This window comes from Phragmites australis, chromosome 7, assembly GCF_958298935.1.
Source record: "Phragmites australis chromosome 7, lpPhrAust1.1, whole genome shotgun sequence".
In the NCBI taxonomy this organism is placed as follows: domain Eukaryota; kingdom Viridiplantae; phylum Streptophyta; class Magnoliopsida; order Poales; family Poaceae; genus Phragmites; species Phragmites australis.
The window spans coordinates 20420914-20433326 of NC_084927.1; the positions used below are offsets into that span (position 1 = coordinate 20420914).

General features: G+C 44.6%; 1 protein-coding gene across 2 annotated transcripts; it reads left to right on the top strand.

Annotated features, from left to right (window-relative positions):
• Nucleotides 1-2803: 2803 nt before the first annotated feature.
• Nucleotides 2804-9696, top strand: LOC133924135 (potassium transporter 1-like). Of its 2 annotated transcripts, XM_062369538.1 has the most exons (10): nt 2805-3003; nt 6217-6355; nt 6437-6659; nt 6912-7160; nt 7255-7305; nt 7392-7652; nt 7727-7779; nt 7905-8019; nt 8116-8370; nt 8471-9696. In XM_062369538.1, exons 2-10 carry the CDS (start codon nt 6233-6235, stop codon nt 9472-9474), a joined length of 2334 nt encoding a protein of 777 aa, XP_062225522.1. In that variant the 5' UTR covers nt 2805-3003; nt 6217-6232; the 3' UTR covers nt 9475-9696. The 2 variants fall into 2 exon arrangements, with proteins under 2 accessions (XP_062225521.1, XP_062225522.1); XM_062369537.1 differs by having other exon boundaries at nt 2804-3003; nt 7905-8370.
• The last annotated feature ends 2717 nt before the right edge of the window (nt 9697-12413 follow it).

Genomic DNA, 12413 nt, shown 5'->3' on the forward strand with positions numbered 1-12413 from the left:
TTTTTTTTGGCTAAAAGAATGAATAAGTCATAGACGTGAAGGTCAGAACCTCAAACTGCAGTTTCGAGGTCAACTCTCAGCAGTGCCACTTATTAAAATGCAACTACTAAGATTCACAATATGTCCGTACGTCACGCCGTACAATCCGTTCCATGGACCGAATTCGGGTTAGTTTTAAATCATCAGGTTCTCCTGCAAACATTACGCCTGTACACTATGATGAAATCAGTGTTGGGACGTCTGTGGTTGGCTGGACAAATAAAGAACAGCTCAGCTTAAAGAACTCTCGTCTAGCGACAAGATGACAATTATTGTATATGAGCCTATCCTTTTCCTTTTTCTCTGAGTGATCTCACCAAGTTATTGAATTGCGTGACTTTTGAAGTAAATTGGACAATGTGAATTTCTGATAGTAACAGCATCTTACTTTCAGATCCTGAGAGGAGAAAACTATTTCCGAGAAATTATTGCTAAAAATTACCGCAAAGCTGAACCGTCTGATCAGAGATCAATGGATTAACACATGCATATGATTACAAGGTAGGAATGGATTCTTTTCTAGCTCAATTGGGAAATGAACAATACGTGAGGCTAAAAGCATTCAAACCGTTAGCTGACTGCCTCAGATGAGCACTCCATCTTGCCGTCAATTCGCGTTGAGAATACAGTTTCGATTAGTAACCTGCATGAACCATTTCAAGTAAAGAAGCATGAACAATTTTTATCTATGAAGAATTTGCAGTGTGCATGATATATATGCAGTGGGAAAGTAAGTCTAACCTTTCAGGGCGTGAAGAGACATATTAAGATTCTGTACTGGTTGAAATCAGCAGCTCTTTCACATGGAGATTGATGAAGTAAATATAGAAGTGGTGAACCAGGCACCTAATTGTCTAATGAAAAAAGGGCCATGGTGACTGGCGTTCATCCATGAACAAGTTGTTACTCCCCTAGAGGATGATAGGCCTAATAAACTTTCTGAATTCGTTTTCGACATAAATCCTGAAACTAAATAAGCCATAAAAATATTGTGTTATATCCTAAAACTATGACTTTAATTAAAAGATTTCGATAGGAGAAAAAAGAAAGTATTCTGGTTTCTTTCCCCAGAAGATAACGTAAATACAGTGGATAACCATTGTTTTTCTTTTTTATCATGTCTTTTTTTAGATAATGGCAAATAAGTTTTCAGCCTCTGCTCTGTACAGCGCACACAACCTACTTATCATATGCCTGTTTGGACTTCAGGGATTTGTATCAAAACCATGATCCTGCTTACCCAAACACACCCTTATGCCATTGAAAACCATGATGAACATATGCTACTACATAAATAAATTTACCGGGATTTTGCGCATCTTAACTACTTCCACCTCCCCATCAACAGTTGAGAGAAGGCGACCAGGAGGCGATCCCAATCTAGCACCGTCCCTTCTGGGTTCCTCCTCCTATTCGACTGCTTCCCAGCGCCGGAGGGAAGGGGGAACCTGGATCTGTGACGCCCTACTGTAGATATTAGCTTCTAGTAGCTTCCAGTAGGTTATAGGGTTGTTGATTTTGCCATGGTGATGCGGTCGCCGGGGACCTTTTGTGTTTTTCTGCTCCCTCTCCGTTGATGTATCTCCAGGTGGTGCAGTCTTCGACGGCGTTGCTGCTAATGGGTCCCAAGCGGAGTGGTTCAGGGAAGGTTTTTGGTTCTCATGTTTGTCACCGGTGTGAAGAGCATGTGGATTTTGTTTTCCCCCAATCTCTTCGGCGATGATGGCGACAAAATCGGCATCCTCTTCGGTGAGATTTAGGTAAGGTTAGTATCTCTAGTCCTTTTTTGGAACGATTGGAGTCAGTTGTCATCCTCTTGTGCGACTGCTTCTCCCGGGTCGTCAGTGTGTTCGCCAGCGGCAGTGGAGTTTGCTTCTGGGCTGGTATCTTCAGTGAATCTGCGGGTGCTAGCGTTGATGCTATTGCCCAACCACGCACGAAGAGGAGTCGGTAGCATCTCTTGCAGCGTCTACATGAGGGAACTCCTTTGTAGGTGTGGTTTGGGGCTTCGTTGTCCATCGATAGGGATCTGCCATCATGGCGTCCGGCATCTGATCCCACTCCTCGTGACGAAGTTACGGCCTTTGGCCGTTCGCCGGTGCGTTCAACGGTTCAAGGTCACGGCAACTCATTTGCCGTGCCACTCTTGGCGTATCAAAAATTTGTTTCTCATTCGTCCATGTGGGTTTTGACCTTATGTCGTCGACTTTGTGTTCTTCGTTACTATTTGGCGGTGCGGTGGAGCATGGAGCTTAGGAGATTCCAATAGGTGGCTATGAAGTTTGCAGGAACAACCTCACAAGGACTTCAATGTAATTTGTGTTTCTATCAAGGGTTCCCGTGCAAGGGACTGGATGTAATCTTACCTTCATATATATATATATATATATATATATAAGTCCGACCCGTCTCTAAAAAAAAATTACCGTAGCCGGAAAACAAATGACCGCGCGAGTAGGAAAATTTTGATTTGCATAAATTATTCACGTCTTTGGGTTGCGAAGACTTGGAAACACCTCTGAATCTCTGATCTCTGCAACTGGCATGTCCTGTATACCGCCAGGACCCTCAATAATACAGAACGCTGCATTATTGCGTTTTGTTTATTGTTTTCCACGGAAATATGGAGAACTACCCAAAGTCTCCGCTGCCCAGCCGCGGGTTCTCTCTCTCTCTCTCTCTCTCTCTCTCTCTCTCTCTCTCTCTCTCTCTCTCGTTTTGGCAATTTGCATGCGACTCTAGCTATTTAAAGAATGCAACCCTCTCCTGGCAAGGCAATAGGGCTTCACAGGACAGCTTCCCTTGCCCCTCAGTTGCTCGCTCTCCTGTCCGGCTGCCCCTCTTCAGCTTGGAACAAACAGCTCAGCTCGCACGCCAGGGCCGGCCACCGGCTGACGGAACATCGGTGGCGCCGCGGGGCAGTCTTCAGCCTCGATCATCTAACATTCTCTATCCACAAGCCAGGTAACCAGTCACCTTCTTCAGCTTTCTTTCATGGTTTATCTCTGTCACGCTCACACAAGGAGGAGAGATCCTACTAGTTGTTTCTTCTACTATAACCTGGTTCTCTCCCATAAGGAGACGACACCATCTTCTGCATAACCCTTGCTTTGCTTGCATTAGATCTCTCTGTTTCTCTCTCTAAGATTGCATATACAAAACTGTTCTTTACCTTTTCTCTGCCTGAGAAACTCTCACCAGTCACTGATCTCCCTACTTAAAAAAAGCCATAAGTCATGTTTCGTCAGCCCGGCTGATTCCTCTGCTTATTCCTTTGTCCAACGGACGCCCGTCAATTTCCTCGCGTGTTCATTCGCCCGATCAGACAGCCGTGCCCTTCGTCAGAACGCCCGCATTGCAAGCTCGTATACAGGACCCTTCCCGCAGGCGAGCAGGCTCCGCTTTGTAGACCCAGCGGAGCCATTCTCCGGAGGCTCATCAGAAACATAGGTCTAGAAGTCGGTGCTCCGAAGATACAACAGAGCCACCCTCCAGAGACCCATTGGAGCCGCGCTCTGGATGGTAAGCGGAGCCGGTGCTCCAGAGGACCAGCCTCCGCACATATTTGCAGAGTGCGGAGCGGGCCTCCGGCCTTCACATGCGAAGGGGTTCGGTGAGCTCTGGGGCCTGCTCACATGCGGAGGGGTCTGATGCAAAGGCCAGACCTCCAGATCATGGGCCTCCAGAGCACAGGCTTCGTTGGACCTCTGCAACGCGGTTCCGCTGGGCCTCTAGAGCTCAGGCAAATATTTGTGGAGGCTGGTCCTCTAGATCACCGGCTCCGCTGGCCATATGGAGTGTAGCTTTGATGGGTCTCCGAAGGGTGGCTCCGCTGGATCTCCAGAGCGCCGACTTCGCTGGACCATCGGTCACTGTCCAGCGTCCCCTCTTCTCGATCTCTTTTATCGGCCAAGCTCCGTTACCACAACGCCACCCAGAGCTCCCACCCCTGCCACCTACTCCTGCACCTCTCTCCCTCCCTCGCCTCCTACCAAGCCACCCCTCCCTCTCTGTTTTTTGTCGAACCACCCCTTCCCTCGATCTCTCTCACCGGCCAAAATCCGCCGCCACCACGCCACCCAAAGCTCCATTGCCACCCTTTCCCGGACCACTCTTCCTCTTCCTCACCCCTACTGAGCTTCCCATGAGCTCGGCAGGACCACATCAATAGCGGCTCACCGCCAGCCTACCTTCGCCCCTCCCTTGCTCTATTCTCTAGCAAACGAGTTCGCCACCTCACCCTCGGTGCTCTCGCCGTCGCCAATGGTGATTGGATGCCTTATTCTAGTGAGCTCGTCGCTGTGGGCCAAAAAATAGAGCAGCAGCGCCGCCTGTACCTCTTCGACCGTTGACGTCGTCTACTCCGCCGTCATCTCTCTCCCTATGTGTAATCCTGACACGCAGGCCCGACTCGTTAATGCCATCCTCCCACCATCTTCCCCTAGAGCTTTTTTTATTTTTTATTTTTTCATTAAAAAATTAAATAAATAGATTCCTGATGGAAACAATTAGAAAACTAGACGCCCACACAGGCTCTTACTTACCGGTAGGGCTTAGTATGTGAACAGTAATCCGCAATGAATAGTATTCTCAAGTTCAATTTTTATTTCTATCTTCTATATTTAAAACAGTGATGTTCTGTTGCTCCAAAAATTTTAAAATTTTTTGTACGTGTTTCATAATTCATGTGCAACCCATTTTAATTGAATTCACCAAAAAATCCTGTGTAGAATTTAAACTAAAATTCTCCAAAAAAAAGCTACTTTTATAACTTCTAGCAATTGTTAGTGCCTCAAATAAATTTCTAAAAAACTGGTAAAATTCACTAATATTCTTCTTATGTTATGAGATAATTTCTAAAATTATTTTTAGCAGTAAGTTTATATATGTTTGAATTCAAATTAAGTTAAAAGAAGAATATCACATGAAATTATAAAAATACATATAAATGGTGCATTACAAAGGAATCCACTTTTTTACCATATAATATAGGACTGAAAATAATTTTAAAAATTATCACATCATATAAGAAGAATATTAGTGAATTGTACCAGATTTTTAAAAATTTATTTGAGCCCTAACAATTGCTAGAAGTTATAAAAGTAGCCTTATTTGGAGAATTTTAGTTTAAATTCTATACAGGATTTTTTTGGTGAATTCAATTAAAATGGGTTGCACATGAATTATGGAACACATACAAAAAGTTTTAGAATTTTTGGAGCAACAGAATATCACTGTTTTGAATAGAGAAGGTAGAAATGAAAATTGAACTTGAGAATACTGTTCATCACGGGTTACTGTTTACCTTACCGCTAAGCTGTAAGTCGGTCCGTACCCGCCCCTGAAAAGTGGTAAAAGGCTGTGTGACTGCTTATCGTCCTCTCAGAGAGTGATAAGAGTGAGGCGGTAAGGTTCTTATCATCTTCTAAGAGAGCGGTAGACGTTTAGTTTTGCAATTATTTTTATTAAAAATCTATTTATTTAATTTTTAATAAAAAAATATAAAAATAAAAAAACTCCTTCTCCTACGCCTGCACTGGACCACTCAGCCCAGTGGCCTACAGAGCCTAGCATAGCACAGTTCGGTAGTGCCAGCCCATTAGAACAGTGCAAAGCCCATCTACACAGTAAAATTCTTTTTTCTTTTTATTATATCTCCTTAAGCCTGTTTCTCTTCTGTTTCAACTCCGATTTCGATGATTTTTCCATCAAAATTCACCTAAATTCAAATCCTATATATTCTCATCAATTTCACAATTTTGGATTTCATTTGCATTTGTGTTGGTATTTATTTGTGTTTGTTTGTAATTGTGTTACGTCACTTTTGTTTAACAATTTTTTTGACGATCGTTGCAACGCATGGGTAGATTAAAAAAGCAGCTTGATTGGTTCTATGAGGGTGGTGCAGCAACTATTTTCTCAAATAGTTTGTATTTTTATTTTTGTTTATATTATCACGTGTGAATTTTCTGCTCCTGTTGCAATGTACGGATATTAATCTAGCAAGTAAAAATGTTACTCTTGGAGATATTCTGTACACAAAAGGATCCTTTCTTCCGTAGTGCACGGGCACACATGTCAGTTATCGTTTTGGCCTTTGAAGCCGAGCGATGGCGGTGTACACGACCCAAAGGAACATGTGAAAACAACTATAAAAAATCACCTTGAATTATGCAGCAAAAAGAGATCATAAATGTCGCTCGAGGTCGAGAACCAAGTGAGCACTGAGTCGACCAACCGTCTCAGTCTCAAACGCCATGATTCACTCTTCGGCGACGCAGAGAAGGTCTCTGGCACTAGCCACCATGGCTCCATGGTATGCTCCTGGTGATCATATTACTAGAGCAATGTTTGAACATCTGCCATGGAACAGTAGTAAACCTTGTGGGTGATACAGGGGAGCTGGGCCCGGACTCTGCACCTTGCTTTCCAAAGCGTGGGCATCATCTATGGGGATATTGGGACGTCGCCGCTGTATGTCTACTCCAGTACCTTCCCTGACGGCATCAAAAACAATGACGATCTGCTGGGCGTCTTGTCTCTCATCATCTACACCCTCGTCCTCATACCGATGCTCAAATATGTCTTCATCGTGCTTTATGCAGACGACAATGGAGATGGTAAGCTCATTATTTATACCTCTGAAATTGACAAATTTTACGGTGGTCTCAGAGAAATTTGAGCCATCTATTTTTTGGATCGGATGGTCTAGATTAGTTAGAATACTACCTGTTATTTAGAGGTAGTATGAGTAGTATATGAGAGGAGTATATGTAGTATAAGGGTACTGAAATGTGGGCATGATTAGTTGAGGAACTTGCTGCACGCCTGCTGTTTAGTTGGTACTTAACAACGACACACTGCTGTTATAGGTGGAACGTTTGCGCTTTATTCACTGATATCGCGGTACGCAAAGGTCAGGCTGATCCCGAACCAGCAGGCAGAGGACGCGATGGTATCAAATTACAGCATAGAAGAGCCGAGCTCACAGCTGACGAGGGCACAGTGGGTGAAACAGAAGCTTGAGTCTAGCAAGGCTGCCAAGATTGCACTATTCACGCTCACAATCCTTGGCACATCCATGGTGATGGGCGATGGGACCTTGACACCGGCCATATCAGGTAATGTTAACAGAAGATGCAGAGTTAGAAATATGATCGTATCGTAACCAGCTTGCAGGATACTAATGCGTTCTTGTTCATGGATGTCCTTCAGTGCTCTCTGCAGTGAGTGGGATCAGAGAAAAAGCGCCAAGCTTGACTCAGAGTATGTGAAAAGAAGAGCCGGCATGATCAATGATCAATTGTTACCCTGTGTAATCACATCTAACATTCTTGTTGTTTTTGCTACAGCGCAAGTAGTCTGGATCTCTGTGGCAATTCTGTTCATGCTCTTCTCAGTCCAACGCTTTGGGACCGACAAGGTCGGGTACTCCTTCGCTCCTATTATCTCGGTGTGGTTCCTTCTGATTGCTAGTATCGGACTGTACAACCTCGTTGTTCACGACATCGGTGTCTTACGGGCCTTCAACCCGATGTACATAGTACATTACTTCAAAAGGAACGGGAAGGACGGGTGGATTTCACTTGGTGGTGTTATCCTCTGTGTCACAGGTAATATTTCTGACCAAAAAATGCACTTGATGACCTGTAAGGCTGTAAACTGAATTCCCTGTGATATGCAACAGGAACAGAAGGTATGTTTGCTGATCTGGGACATTTCAATATCAGGGCCGTTCAGGTAATGGCCAAAATGCTTATTTCCTTTCGCTTCACTGGTTTTCACTTTCAACTTACAGAACGTCTAGAGTTCCAGGATCTTAAGAAAAGAAGCATCTTACAGTGGTTTTGGTATTTCTCTTGCAGATCAGCTTCAATGGCATATTGTTCCCGTCGGTAGCACTATGTTACATCGGGCAGGCGGCTTACCTGAGGAAATTTCCAGAGAACGTTGGAAACACCTTCTATAGATCCATCCCAGGTATAAACAAATTAAGACTGCAGTTTCACTTCTTGGAAATGACTTGCTTCACAAACATAGCACAATTTAAGATTGACTCTCTTTTTTTGGCTGCAGTGCCATTGTTCTGGCCAGCCTTCATCATTGCCATTCTTTCGGCTATCATTGCAAGCCAAGCAATGCTCTCTGGCGCATTTGCCATCCTCTCCAAGGCACTGTCTCTTGGTTGTTTCCCCAGGGTTCAAGTGATCCACACCTCAAACAAATACGAGGGGCAAGTGTACATTCCGGAGGTGAACTTCATGATGGGATTGGCGAGCATCATAGTCACAATCGCCTTCAGAACAACCACCAGCATTGGCCATGCTTATGGTAAGAAGATTGCTCGCAAAGGATGAGACCATTAATTGCGTTTTGAGGCCTTGAATGGGACACCGAAACATTCATCTGGTCTGGTTTTGGTGATGTGCAGGGATCTGTGTGGTGACCACATTCTTGATCACCACCCATCTGATGACCGTTGTGATGCTCCTCGTGTGGAAGAAACACGTTGTCTTCATCCTTCTGTTCTACGTCGTGTTTGGTTCCATAGAAGTAATCTACCTCTCCTCCATACTGTCGAAGTTCATTGACGGAGGATACCTTCCATTCTGCTTCTCGCTGGTCCTGATGGCCCTGATGGCGACATGGCACTATGTCCATGTCATGAGATACAGGTACGAGCTCGAGCACGTTGTGCCTACTAACGAAATGACTGCTCTCCTCGAGAAGAACGACGTGCGGCGGATCCCTGGAGTGGGACTCCTGTACACGGAGCTCATCCAGGGTATACCCCCGGTGTTCCCTCGGCTGATCAAGAAGATACCATCTGTGCACTCCATCTTCGTGTTCATGTCGATCAAGCACCTGCCGATCCCGCACGTGGTGCCTGCGGAGAGGTTCCTCTTCCGGCAGGTCGGCCCGAGGGAGCAGCGGATGTTCCGGTGCGTGGCGCGGTATGGCTACAGCGACAGGCTGGAGGAGTCCAAGGAGTTTGCGGGGTTCCTTGTGGATAGGCTCAAGATGTTCATCCAGGAGGAAAGCGCATTCGCGCAGAACGAAGCTGAGAACGACGAGAGTAGCCCGAGCACTGAAGTTTCTGAAGCGCAGACAAGGCCGAGGCGGTCCACGCACTCCGTCGTGCACAGTGAGGAGGCGATCCAATCGCGGGTGAGCAGCCACTCGAGGAGGATCACTTTCCGTGCGGATCAGACAGTTGAGGAGGAGAAGCTGTTGATTGACAGAGAGGTGGAGCGAGGGCTGGTGTATCTGATGGGAGAGGCCAATGTGTCAGCTGGGCCCAAGTCATCAATCATGAAGAAGATCGTTGTGAACTATGTCTATTCATTCTTGAGGAGGAACTTGCCGGCGGGGCACAAGGCATTGTCCGTTCCCAAAGATCAGCTGCTCAAAGTTGGGATCACATATGAAATATAGGGATTTTATCGAAGCATGAGGTGTGCACCTGACCGAGTGTTTCTTGGCGCATAATATTGATTTGAAAGGGCAAAGTGCTTTGTTTGTTTCAAATAAAGAGGCATGTGTGAGTGGGCTTCTCTTTTAGCTCTGGAAGGCATCTTTTCATTCTCTGTACTGTGTGGTGTTATTAGAATGTGTCAAATGTAAAGGTGATATTGGAAGTAAAAAATGTTTCGACTAGTGAGGTGTTATGCAGTGTTTCAAGATGTGCCCAGGCACAAGAAAACCTCATGACCTTTTTTATGTATTAAGGGGAATCAGACAGACATAGTTACCCTATTTACAGCCTATCACACTGTTAATGATGCTAACTTTTTCTTGAAAAAAATGAGCTTTGTTAATTCTTATCATTGCATTAAGATGATACAACCATACAAGAGTTTTTCCTGATCTCTGTATTAGTGAGATGCACACGTAAAGAGCAAGAATGTTACATAAGACACCTAATACGAAGAAACACATCTTCTCTACCGAAGTTATTGTGCTTAAGCTTGGATGTGAAGTTTAGATTGTCATCCAAATTGGGTAAATAGCTCTCTTGCCGCACGCTCTAGCCTCGTACATCAAGCGATTCTCCTGCCGATGTAGTACAGACCACGAACAGAACCAGTGTGTACAGATAAAAATAACCTGCAAAGAAGAAACATATTTTTTCTTGTTAAAGACAATATTATTTCTACATAGCCATAGCGCCCAACAAAATATGGTTGTTACTGCCATTATATAGCTTTTCATATTTTTACTAAGAACCTAAAGCCAGTTCCCAAGCATATTTTGAATGCTTCGCGGTTGGTAAAGATTTGATACTACCTAGACTATTAGCCATGCAGAACATGCAAAATAACAATTAAAGAAGAGGTGCTTAATTGTCTCAGAATTGTGATAAAAACAACACTTTTGATCTCCAAGCTATTGCCTTTTCCTAAGGTTATCCTTTGTCAACAAAACCCTTTTATGTAAATATCAAAGGAAAATTTTAATTTTTAATGGTAGCTTTAAGTTCCACATTTTATTCTTCTGGATTGGTTCATCACTTTGCACCAGAACCTTATACAAAGAGCTAACCGTAAATTTTTCATTTTGGTTTAAGCTCCAATTGAACTCATCTTGGTCATCCGACAAAGTTGTAGCATCTAGGCTCCTAGGTAGGTGGTAAGTATTTCGGCGATTAATGACAACCGTATCATTGTGTCTAACAACTGTGTTTTCAAGAGTATCTAAAATAGTTTATAATGATGATTGGGTATTCTTGGTTCTTAAGTTGATTATATAGACGATCAAAGGACATATGCATCAAGGTTAAGAATCTTCTAGTTTTAAGTGTCACATAGGAGATGAAGGACAGCTAGAGTAGTATAGGCCTTCTTTCTTAGTCTTTTTGACCATACTATAAAGAGAAACTAAGAGTAGTAGCTTGATCTAGTGAGTCTAGCTTGATCTAGTGAGTCTAGCATTGGTTGGATGCATACTTGTGAATTTCTAGCACTAGGTAGCTCATAGAAGCCCTTAGTTGAGTCGTCAAGAAGTTAGAGCTCAAAGAGTGTTGAATTAGATGAGCTCAGCAACAAATATACCTCACCAGATAGTCCGGTGACTTAAAAAGAATTCTCATCAGAGTTTTTCTTTTAGTTCAGAATAGAATAGAACTTAGTGCACATGATGCTCCGGTGTCTAACTAGTGAAATCACCAGAAGCTTTTTTTTACATGTGTTTAAAAGTTTTCGAAGTGTTTCACCGGATGGTCTGGTGTTAGAGTGGTGAGTGAACCAAACATTTTTCTATAGAAGCAAAATTTCCAAGGGAAAATGAATTTGACCTCACCAGATTATCCGGTGATGGAAAGAGGGGATCACCGGACTATTTCTTGCACAAGCAAATTACAAGTGCAGAAAAATGAAGCTCTACTCACCGGATAGTCCGGTGTTTACATTTTGCTCACCGAACAAATGCACCAGAGCAATGTTGTAGAGAGGTTCAGAAGAGGCTTCACTCACCGGATGGTTCAGTGTGGGCAAAGATGACATCATCAGACTAGTTCTTGCAGAGAGGTTTGCAATGAGTGTTTTGGCCTGATTCTTTTGATCGCATTGTCCGGTGTCACTTCAATGGTCACCAGATGAGTACTCCAGAGGATCAACGCCTAATGACAGCTAGCACAGTTATCTCTGGAGTTTTGACTCATCGGATTGTCCGGTGTGAGTGAGATGGTACTCACCGGATTATCCAGTGTTAACAGAAAAATGGATGGTTAGGCAACAGCTAAATTGGATCTCTAGCCTATAAATACCCCCTCACTTGATTTTATTGGGCTCTCTTGCAACCCAGAGGAGTTCATACACTGTGTGTGTCATCAAAAAGCAAGGGAGGGAACTTGAGTTGATTTACACGTCCCTAGTTGAAGGTTAAGGAATTCATTAGTGCTTCAAGAGTAGTGAGTGTGCATCTAGCTGTTGTACTATATCATTTTGTTGTATATTTGACCAAGCATACATACACAAAAAAAGAGAAGCTTGGCTGCCCTTTTTGCTTTTGGCCGGCCCAGCCCTTTTTCCCAGCCAGACCGGCCCAGCCCGGCTTCCCCCTCTCCTTTTACTGGCTAGGCCGGCCTGGCCCAGCCCGGCTTCCCCCTCCTCCTTATCCCTTCCCTGTCACCACCTACCCTAGGGCACTGCCTCCCTTGCCCCTTTCGGCTCCCCGTGTCGCCTCTCCCCTCATGCATGTCGCCCGCCTGGCTCCCTCACCCATGCCACCGTGCGTGTGCCCGGCCAAGCCGGCTCTCTCCTCTCCCTCGCGCTCCCCAGCTGCATGCCTCTCTCTCCTCGCCCTTGCCCCTCTCTGCTCCTCGAGCCCGAGCCGGCTGAGCGCGCTGCCCCGGCCGTGCTCGTGCAGTGCCTGAG